The 11,587-nt window shown below is 35.7% G+C and overlaps 1 protein-coding gene across 1 annotated transcript in view; it reads right to left on the bottom strand.

Moving 5' to 3' along the window:
• Nucleotides 1-2,234: 2,234 nt before the first annotated feature.
• Nucleotides 2,235-11,587, bottom strand: part of quob (quattro b) — a 40,762-nt gene continuing 31,409 nt past the window's right edge. Inside the window, exons 16-24 of the mRNA XM_030134780.1 lie at nt 11,140-11,229; nt 10,293-10,517; nt 8,747-8,917; nt 7,556-7,733; nt 6,633-6,749; nt 6,285-6,539; nt 4,065-4,330; nt 3,811-3,868; nt 2,235-2,892 (exon numbers count right to left, since the gene is read on the bottom strand). Coding sequence (XP_029990640.1) covers nt 3,830-3,868; nt 4,065-4,330; nt 6,285-6,539; nt 6,633-6,749; nt 7,556-7,733; nt 8,747-8,917; nt 10,293-10,517; nt 11,140-11,229 — 1,341 coding nt within the window. The 3' untranslated portion in view covers nt 2,235-2,892; nt 3,811-3,829. The remainder of the gene's footprint in view (nt 2,893-3,810; nt 3,869-4,064; nt 4,331-6,284; nt 6,540-6,632; nt 6,750-7,555; nt 7,734-8,746; nt 8,918-10,292; nt 10,518-11,139; nt 11,230-11,587) is intronic.

The following is an 11,587-nucleotide window of genomic DNA, read 5'->3' as shown; positions in this document are numbered from 1 at the left end:
ATGCGATTCAAGTTTTTTATGAACCTATTTTTCATGGAGTTACAAAAATGTCCACTCAGCTGGACACCATGTGCTTAATTTTAGAAGCGAAGAAACATGTATTTACTGATCTACTGAGTGAAAACTATGAAATAAAAACATTTTTAATGCAGCTAATCTGATGTAAGTAAGTAATTAAAGTTTATTTATAAAGCGCTCTTCACAGCTAAAAATCACAAAGTGCTGTACATAAAATGGGTGCAATGAAACAACATAAGAATAATTTCATCAAATAAATAAATCAATAATGTTTTCTCACATTTTATCATACTCTAATACTAGTTATTACTCACTTCATGGAGATAGGGTGCAAAAAACAAAAACAAAAAACAAACTTTTTGTTAAAAAACAAACTGTTAATTACAGTCTAATAACAATTAGCAATTTTTTACACTCAAACATGTTACTAGAGATCAGGTTTATCAAGAACACCAAAGTTACAGTTATGGTATGAATTGCAGTGTATGGGATGATGCATAAGCGTCCACTGTGTCAGCTGATCTGGAACTAAAACAACAAAACCCATGAATATACAAGAGAACAGCTGGAGAATAACTGTCCACTGTAGTGACCAGTATGCATGAAAGGGTTAATTTAAGGTTTTGTTTTGGGGGTTTTTAGCTGCAGATTACACTTAAATTTGCTAACTCATAATGATAAGATAAGATAAGATAAGATAAGATAAGATAAGATAAGATAAGATAAGATAAGACACACTTTATTGACCTCCCAAGGGGGAAATTAAAATGTACAGCAGCACAAGACAATAAAATATAACTGAAAAATAAAGAGAATATTAAAAAAAATATATTCATATATGAAATATTAAACAAATTTGTTAAAGTGACTGTATGACATAAATAGTAATGATAATAGTAAATAAAGTAACAAATGTAACTGGTAAATGAACTGTTTAACCTAAAATTTTAACAAAGGGCTCTATCATTAAAAAAAAAAGGCCTTCTTAATGATTATAAAATGAGTAACAACTGAAGGATGGAGTATCAGCATGAACAAAAGTACAGAGTACATGCAGCTTTTCAAGCTAAGGATAACAATTACGGGTTTTCTGCATTAGTTCATGTGGTAAAAAGCTGACCTCAAAACGTGCTTTGGTTTAGCTCTAAATTCTTCTCCTTCTTCGTCTTCTTCTTCTGATGTGATCAGTTAATTTTCAAAAGCAATAGATCAATAAACCCAAAAGAACATTTCTATATTACTTAAATACACACCAAACAATAGTGATTTTTAATTGTAAGTACTTTAATGGATGCAGCTTTTTTTGTTCAAATCACTCATGTGCAGAGCAGTCGTAACCACAAGAGTCTTGGCTAAACATTCGGCATTACATCAGGCAAATGAATGCAGTGATTAAGAAAAGTTCAACCAAAGCCAGCTGCCTGTCAAATCCCGCTGTGGTTTTGTTGAGGCAGGTTTGGCCGTTGTGACATCTGTAACCTGGGGTTATGTCCAGATGAGTATCAAATGTTAAGGTGGAAGAGGAAACAGACGGTAAAATGAAAGAAAGAGGAAAAAAGGAAACGACATTTACTGTAAAATGCTTAACCTTAAAGAGAATATGATCATTTGTTAAACTTGGCCACTATTCGTGTTTCTCAATGGTTTATGGGATGTGTGATTTATTTCACATTTCAGTAGAAAAGAGAAGTCATCTGGCAGTAAGGAAATCTGGATGTTGTGGTGTTTAACTGACTTATCCACTATTTATCCATAAAATTACGCATTTTTTATGGGTTCTGTATTACATCTGTATTACTTTGCTGGTTATAATTAAATAAATATTTGTGTGTTCACCTAAAACTGCCTTTCCGAGCTTTGGGCTGGGACTCAAAATGGGCCACAGTGCTGTTTTTATCAGGTTAACAGATGTCAGTTGAGTGAAATGTGTATGTAAAAAGTAAGTAATAATAAGTACAAAATTTCTGTGGTAAAAGTGATAAATGTTAACCCTAACAAAGCCACAGAATATAGAAAATGGGCCTCAGTTTTAAAAGATAAAACAAGATGAAAATGAAGTAAAAACATGACAAAACGGAAACAGTATAAAGATAAAATCTGTGGAAAAGATACAGCAAAGTCGAAGGATGTACTTCATGAAGCAATTTTGTAAATGTTTGACCTAAAACATTTACAAAAAAAAAAAAAAAGTTTCAGATACATATCAGTCACCACTATTTTAGTGTGCTTTTAGTTAGTTTATTTGCAAAAGGTACAAGGAAAACCACATATAAAAGAAAACATACACATAATCACTGCAAATATTCTGTAATCAAATACAGGCCATACAACTGTTACAATTACAATATCTTCATATCAGTAACATATTAAAAACTGTACAAAAGAGAATATAATTAAAGCATTAAAAGAAGCTCTTAAGTGTTGTTTGTGGCACATTTCTTCACAGATTTTCATGTTATTTTACTAAAAACCTGTGAGAGCAGGATTAAACACGCTGATGAAAGCCGACACACTTTATTACACCTTAAACACTTCACCCTTATGGTCAAACTGCACTTTATTTAACAGTACTTAATGTATTAAAAGCAAGCACAGACTTAAAGACTGAGGGAACTCTAGGATCATTTGCATTATCTATAAAACTAGACAGACATAAAGGTCACTATGCAAAGCCATGTTAAGTGTATATCAAAATACATCACTGATCCAAATACAGTACGTGTATAGGCATTTTTCTTGACCTATTAGTTATCAGATTAGAAGAAAAAAGATCTATTTACAAAGTGGTCAATTATACAGTAACAGCTGGTTACACCAAAGCTCCAAAGCTGATATTAACAGATTCCCTTGGCTCCTCTGGAATTATGTCCAAATCTGCAGAAAAAAACATTGCATCTTAAGATCAAGGTTTATTTATATAGCACATTTAAAAACAGACACTACTGCCCCAAAGTGCTGTACATAATCATGAAACTCAATGTACGTAAAAAACAATAAATAGAATAAAACAATACTGACACATGGTTCATGCATTAAAATATTAAAACAATAACCAGTGGCGCCAGGCACAACAAACCCCGCCCCTCACACATATTTTGGCATCGATCCAGCTGATGTCATCATGTCTATGTGTGTGCTGATGTCAGCATATCAGTTGCCTCTGTATATGTGGCAAGTTGGAAGTAAATTTAAACTAAATTGATGTTTTTATAGACATTTGAAATTTCACCCATTATATGTAAATGGGAGAAGAAGAAAGATTTTAAAACTTCATAAAAAATTTGAACTTTGACCTACTTTTCCCAAGATGTAATCAAATCTGTTCTGGGTCACTGACAATCTATAAACCCAGTTTGGTTTGAATTTAACCAATAGTTTTGCTGCTACAGACATTTTAAATTTCGTCCATTATAAGTAAATGGGGGGAAAAAAAGATATTAAAAATTCATAAAAAAATGTGAATTTTGACCTATTGTTCCCAAATTGTAATGAGATCTATTCTGGGTCCCTGGCAATCTATAAACCAAATTTGGTATAAATTTAACCCACAGTTTTGCTGCTAGAGTGTTAACAAAACAAACAAACAAACTGAACCAAAAACAATGCCCTTTGCCTCCACTTCAGGGGCCGGGATAATAAACACTAAAAACAATAATCTTAAATTTATTTTATCACAAATACAGAATTAATTATGCATTTAGAGACACAAATATATGTTGAAGTGTGAAATAAATGTTAAAGTTTTTAATATATTGTTAAACTGAAAGCTTAACAACACTGCAGTACACTCACCTTAAAAGTATGTTACAGGTTAAACTTCAGTGGATTTTCTAACACAAGCATCTTGAACCTGAAAGAATCACAATGACATGATTAATCAAATCTGTCACTCCGAATGGATGGAGAAATACTGAAGATGCCTTCCAGTGTAAGAATGACACACAGCTAATCAACTGACTCATTTAGCTCTGACTCCTTTACTTTGATGTTCTGTAAAGTTCACTTAAACATTTACTAAATCACTCGACGTGGGCTCTGAAGCGCACCTTGCTGCTGGGCAGATCCGTGGCCTGGAGTTGTGGGTTGGGCTTGGGTGCAACTGGAGGTGGGGTTGTCTGTGGAGACGCTGACGGAGCATTTGGTTTGTGCGTGACCACGGGGGCCTGGGGTCGAACTGCCGCCTCCTTAACAGTGATTATAGAGGCGCAGAGCGAGGCGGCGTCCTCGGCCTCTCCTCCTGCAGCTGAGTGGTAGCTGGGACAGGAACTGCTGAAGCCACTCACGCTCTCTCCTGAAGACTCTGAGCTGTCCACTGAAACAAGAGAACATGGGGTAAATGAGGGCAGTTATAATCTAATCAAAAATCAACCAACCATCTGTTAGTTTATCAACCAAACAATATGTCAGTTCAATTTACATGTGGATGAGGCAGTTTTCCAATAAAGAGCATGAAACTGCTGGGCTTCATGGAGAGTTTATGGTACCTGTTGCTAGTTTCAACCTTTGGGATCAGCTTTTACATACACAGATACATGCATGCAACGGTATAGAGACATAAAGTCCTGCTTCTTGCAATTGTGTTTTATTTCAGAAATTTTATTGCAGTCAGTGACAACAGACAAAGAATTGTTCTGATGCTGTTTGATCACACTATCATTTACTCATACAATTTAACTCATACACTGCACAAATCCAAATCTTACCAAGTGTATTTTTCTCATTTCTAGCCAAAATATCTCATCACACTTAAAATAAGACATAATCACCTAAAGAGGAACTTTTCAGTGAGATATAAGAACTTATTTTTAGACAATAGATCTTGACAATCTTATTTCAAGAAATCTTTTTAGATAATTTTCACTTGCTCCATTAACAGATTTTTTTTGCTTGTATGAAACAAAAAAATCTTGAATTAAGCAAAAAAATCTGACAATGGAACAAGTGAAAATTATCTTGGTAAGATTTCTTGAAAAAAGACTTTCAAGTTCTATTGTCTGAAAAGAAGTTCTTATATCTCACTGAAAAGTTCCTCTTTAGGTGATTATGTTTTAAGTATGATGAGATGTTTTGGCTAGGAAAGACAAAAATACACTTGGTAACATTTGGACTTTTGCAGAGGTATTTCAGTGTCAGATCCCGAATGAAATTTTATCTCTATTTAACCTTTCCGAAGCAATTTATGACTATTATAATACTATCCTCTGTATTTTGTGATTTTAAGTGAAAAATCATTTATTTTCCTATATTTAATTCACTGATCATAAAAAACCAGATTAAAGTTGAGGGATATTATATCAGAAACTGAGAAAACTGAAGAAAAAGCAACTTTTTTCAGTAAAATATATCATTAACTGAACATAAACTAAGCATCTCCATCCACTGTCATTGATCCAAGTCCATGGGTTTTACTGGTGAATCAATGTTGTAGAAGATGACGGTGTTTCCACGTTCACTACAGAGCCTCTGAACGTCCAAATGGGTCATATCTAACGACCACGAAAAGATGACAAACTGCATTTTACGCCAATAATTTACATGTATTGATAGGATTAGTGGATACAGGTATTAAACATTTTAGATCAGTAGATGTTTTTGGTCACCAGTGGATGTTTGGGTCTTTATGGGTTAAAAGACAATTTTACATGTTCCAGTTTGTCGTAAACGTGTTGAACTATCAGACTGTGAAAACACATAAATAGGAAGATTACGCAGCCAAAAGTCAACATTGTAATTTCTACGTCCACAAGCTGTTCAGAGCTGCAGGAGGTGTGTGTGTGTGTGTGTAGCTTCAATATGACATGAAATAGTGGTTTTCCTGCTGATGATGTATGTATATGATGTGAGGCAAGAAATGCAGTCCCCCAAACCATTTCACAACCAATGTTTTTGTGATGTTACCTTACTCTCTTTATGACAAATTGCCACTTTTTGGACTATTAAAATGATTTGTCTTGCACCATGGACTGTCATTCATATTTTAGGTCCCATGAGTCATAATGGAAGGAATGGGATTTCACCTCTATACAGGTTTGTACAGTTCATAAGATGTACTAACATTATTCTCTAAGACATCTCTGTGGAAAAAAAATGGTTTCGACATGTTTAAGGGGAAAAATGATAGAGCATTCTCAGGCGTGAAACATAGCACCCTCTTTTTCCCCAGGTTTGAGGATATTGCTATTTGTTAACCTTCAATGCTCACTTCGAAGAAGAAGAAGAAAAAAACCTAAACTCAGACTGCGTGGTAGTACAGTCACAGATCTTACATAGTAAGTTCTGACATCCATTTTCATGGTCCAGGTCATCCTCCTCCAGAAGTCCAGGTGGGGAGATGTATCCTCCAAGGCCTCCCACCATTATCCCACGCTTTGACCCACACAGGTAACCCACTGGAGACAGGGAACCCCTTCCAGATGAAGATGAGGAAGATGAACTGCTGGCTGAACCTACAGATTTCTGCCGTCCCCCTGGAAGATTATCCTGTGACCCACGGGACCCCCCAGAGGATAGACCCTTGCTTTCTAAAAAGACAAGGAGATTCAAAAAATTATATTTCACATCCCAGTACCTGCCGACCGAAACTGAAGTCATTCATATCCACATGATGCGATTACCTCTTCCTATCAGGACGTAGTTGACAGCTCTGTTGTTAATAGCTGCTTCACTTGGTTTGATATCCATGAAGGGCTTGTTTCCGATTCCCAGGAACACTCTCTCCTGCATGCGGACCTCTAATTAACAAAGGAAACAAAGCATCATGATGATAAGTACAAAGTGAAAACAGCACTACTTTGTCATGTTTTTTGTGCAGCAGACCGTAGCTTCTTCTTCTTATTAACATCTACAATCGACAAAAAATGTATTAAACCACCCCTTGTTTTCTTCAGTTTCTTGTTTATTTTAATGCCTGGTAGAACTAAAGGTACATTTGTTTGGACAAATATAATGATAACAACAAAAATAGCTCATATGAGTTGAATTTCAAAGCTAATATCCAGGCAGTTTCCATGCTTTCTTGATAATAACCAAAATCACTTCAGTTCTTACATCAATATCTATGGCATTGTACTGACAAAAACAGTGGTGTTAGGCATTCCATGTTTTCTTTTCTGTCTGTTTTAGTCATATGATCCACACAGGAGTTAGTACTTGATTGCATAACCATTGTTTCTGAGGACTTTTGATGGTCTAATAATTTTTTCTGTGACTGTATCTTTATAATACATACAATATGTGCATACATTATGCTGGTAGGAAGCTAAAAGATAGACTGTCATGTGGAGAGGGGAGTAAGACATTCTTCCTCCCACTCTTTTTCAAATATGCATAGTAAGTCATATTTTCTTTTCATGTATATGTTTTTCATCTGTTTACTTTCTAAGGACAAAAGTAGGATTACTTTGTTTTGTTGCATATTCAAAATAAACTATAACTAAACAATGAAATCAAATTACTAAAACATATTACTTTCAATTCATTATATTTGTCTACCCTGATTTAACATATATGCAGTACATGTGTGTGAGTTTGTCGTTACCTCTGTTGCGTACTGCCTGTTCCCACAGGATCCGCTCCAGGTCTTTGGTCCAAGCCTCCTTCACTTCCCGGCTACTTGCCTGGAGCATGTACGTGTCCTGTGTTTTCCTCTTTCGGAACCAGATCTCGAAACACAAACCGCTGTCCCCACAGTTCTGGGTCATGCCAACGTCGGATGTCTTAAACCAAACGCAGACAAAGAGGACGGATCATGGATCAGCTTAAGTGTAGTTTATGCAGATGGTCAACACATCAATTCACAATACTTACGCTGTGACACAAGACTAATATAACAAAATAAGGTTAATTATAATTTTGGCCACAACTGATTTTATAGAACTGTGAAAAGAAATATATAATTAATGTTGCTTTTAACACATAAAGACCTAGACCTCTTTTGTCTCTTTTTAACCTTTCCTAAGTGATTTATCATCATTTATTATAATGTTATCCTTTGCATTTTTCATTTTTCAATGACAAACAGGTATTTTCCTGTATTTAATTTAGTGATCATGTAGATATTCATAAAAGCTCAGAGTGAAGTTCAGGGTAATTATATCAAAAACAGAGAAAACTGAAGAAATGCTGACTTTTTTCAGCAAAATTACACAATTATCTACAACCTCTGCATTGTTACATGGATTTTACTGGTGATTCAATGTAGCAGAACATGACAGTGTTTCCATGTTCACTACGGAGCCTCTGAACGTCCAAAAAGATTACATCTGATGACAATGAAAATAATGAATTTTTCAACTGTACTGACAGGATTATAGGTTCAAAGGTTATTAAATGTTTTAAGTCAGTAGACGCTTTTAGTCGCTGGTGGCTGTTTGGGTTCAGGTTAATATTTTAAATATAATTTTTTCCATTTTTGTATCCATTTAATGTTTTTTCAGTCAAAAATTATATTTAATACTATCAGGACATTGTATGACACCCTTGTATTTACTGATCTGGGTTAAAGGTTCTGCTCTTTAATGACTGAGATGGAAGTTTTCACTATTTGTGACAAATAACGGGAACTTCTGAGTAAGTGTTAGGAGACAAAATGTGTTAGCCGTTACAGAATTCATACTTAGGAATGTTGAACTGATTTGTCATAAAGAGGAAGTTTTTGCGACATTCACCAACACACACTAAACATCTCATTCGCGTGTTTGCACATGCACATATAATATAATATGAGTACCTTGAATGACTGTTTGTAGATGTATGTCTCATTCCCAACTTCAGTTTTTTTAGTTTTGCTAAACAGGATGAGTTCTTGAAAGAGGAAAATATGACGGCAACACTTTTTCTTCCTGAATGTCACCACGAACTCGTCCTGGCGGATCAGCTGGCCTTGCTCCTTTAGATTCACCTGCAGCAAGAAAAATGGGAATTTAATGTTAATAATAATAATGGATGCAGACATAGTGTACTGACTATAACTTCGAACTAATACAGTACAATTCTTTTCCCTCCTAAATGCAGACTTCTTGCTAACAGATGTGGCTTATCATCATAGAGTTAACTGACTGCTACAAAACAATATAAACATCCTTATCATTTCTTGTAACAAAGACCACAAAATTCCTACAAATCCTTCTGGTTTGTCCTCCTCGCCAGACCATAATCCTACCCACGCAGTACCTCTTTTCACATTCCATTGAAAATACACACAGACCTCCCTCTGCACTGCACTATGACATCCAACACTTCCAATCTCAGCATAATCATGACTGACCAATGTCATTAAACAAGATATTCACAATCACAACCACACACTCCCACTCCCACACTTCATCTTTAGGGCTTTTATTCCCTTTTTTGTAAAAAAGAAGAGAAGAAGCCTGGTTTTATTCATTGTTGAATATCACACACGACAAACAAAAATGATATAAAAGAGAAATCAGTGAAGAAAGGTGGACTGGACCGCAATGAAAATGTCAGAATCTTTTAAGTTCTGTTGCTGACACTGAAATTTTAGTTGAGATTTGAACTAAAGGTGGTGTTCATTCTTTGCATGTTATTTTTATTTTAACTGATCTTAAGAGTGCTTTAATAGTTGTCACTTTATATTAACATGGTTTGAGGTTTAGTAACTTTAAATAGTAATAGTAACAGGTACTTTTTATTAGAGTTTAGAGCCTATTCTTTTACACTTTTACTTAAGTAAAGATGTTGAATGAGTGTTTTTACTGAATAAAAGTGTGTGTACTTTTTCCATCTCATACTCATACTAACAAGTGGTACCAGGCACAACAAACCCCGCCCCTTGCACACAGCTTATTTTGGCAGCAATCCAGATGATTTCATCATGTCTATGCGTGTGCTGAGGTCAAGATATCAATTGCCTCTAAATATGTGCCAAATTTGAAGTAATTTGAAACAAAATTGATGTGTTTATTGACATTTGAAATTTCGCCCATTATAAGTAAATGGGAGATGAAATAAAGATTTTAAAAATTCATTAAAAAAAAGTGAACTTTGATCTACTTTTCCCAAAACGTAATGACATCTATTCTGGGTCACTTGCAATCTATAAACCTAATTTGGTATGAATTCAACTAATAATTTTGCTGCTAGAGAGTTAACAAACAAAGAAAAAAACAAACCAAAAACAATACCCCTTGCCTCCCCTTCGGGGACCGGGGTAATAATGTGACTATGCCATGTGAATACATTGTGTTATGTAACTATGCAGCATTTACATATTTTTTCACAGTGACATTAAAGTCTGAAGGCCTCCTTACATCACAGTGGTGGATGGCGTCCATGGCCAGCAGGTTGTTGCCGTGACGGAGCTGAAAGTGGACGACCTCCAGCGCAGCTTTTACCTCAGCCATCTCTCTTACTTGACCAGGGCCACACTCCTTCATTACGTCTTGAAGCAAAAGGCTGTACTTGCTGATCCGCTGCACTGGCTTCAGCAGGTACGACCACAAGTCCATTTTATCCCCCAGTTTCAGCTGCTTTTGCTGTTACAGCAGGAGACAAGACAGATGGACGGTGATGAGGCTGAGTTTGAAAATGGGAAAAGTTGAAGTGGATGGACAAGATGACCAATGAATAGATGTGTTTGGAACATTTAATTAGAGAGGAACATTATTGATGCATAAATCCATCACTGCATTGTCATGGAAGTTTTCTAGCTCTCTGGACACAATTTGAAGCAAAAACACAAAAGTCACTGAATCGGGGTTAGAGAAAGAATACTTATATGTAAAGATATAGTGAGACAACAGACCGCAGTTCCAGAGTCCTGCTTCCTGATGCCTCTTTGGCGAAGAAATGCCAGGGTTTTTAAACACTGGGTCATCACCATGAAAGGTCAATTTGTCAGTGGCTGGTTTTACATTCCACTTATGCATGCATTTTCCTTTTACTGTGAGGTTGTATTTTTACAGTGAGGATGTATGGATCACAACAGGTGGTATATTCAAATGAGAATCTTAACATGCATTGGTGTAGTTTCCTCAGCATCATTATATGCCTTTGTTCATAGGTCTGTTCCTGTTTCACATGTCCTTTGCTATCTTTTGGTAAAATGAAGAAGACAGTTTTAAGTAGACAAGGAACACAGAAGTTAGTTTTACTCACCTTAAAGAAAGTCTGTCCATGATTGATGAGGAGGCTGTCAGACTGGGGTTTGTTCTTACTGTACAGAGCGTACAAAGCAAAGCTGTCTCTCTAAAGAAAAAGATGGAATGACAATAATTCATTACAATCATCATCAGTAAAGGCCATATGTTACCACTGAGTACAGCTGGGCGATAAAACGATAATGATATATATCGCGATATGTTGTTTTCCTAGATAGAAAAATGAGACATGCTCGGTACAATTTTGATAAAATTCAATCGTCTATGTTTTGACAGACATGAGAACAGCCAATCATAATTAACTAGCGCCGCATTGAACCAATCACACTAGAGTCATGTCAAGTTAGGTTGACACACACAGCACAGGAGTAAGAGCAACCACAACACACATGCTAATGTTTGGGCGGCAGCGGAAGGTAATGAGTGTTCCCAAATATGACCAAGAA

Source organism: Sphaeramia orbicularis, chromosome 5 (genome assembly GCF_902148855.1).
Source record: "Sphaeramia orbicularis chromosome 5, fSphaOr1.1, whole genome shotgun sequence".
NCBI lineage: Eukaryota > Metazoa > Chordata > Actinopteri > Kurtiformes > Apogonidae > Sphaeramia > Sphaeramia orbicularis.
This window is presented reverse-complemented; position numbering and strand designations above follow the sequence as displayed.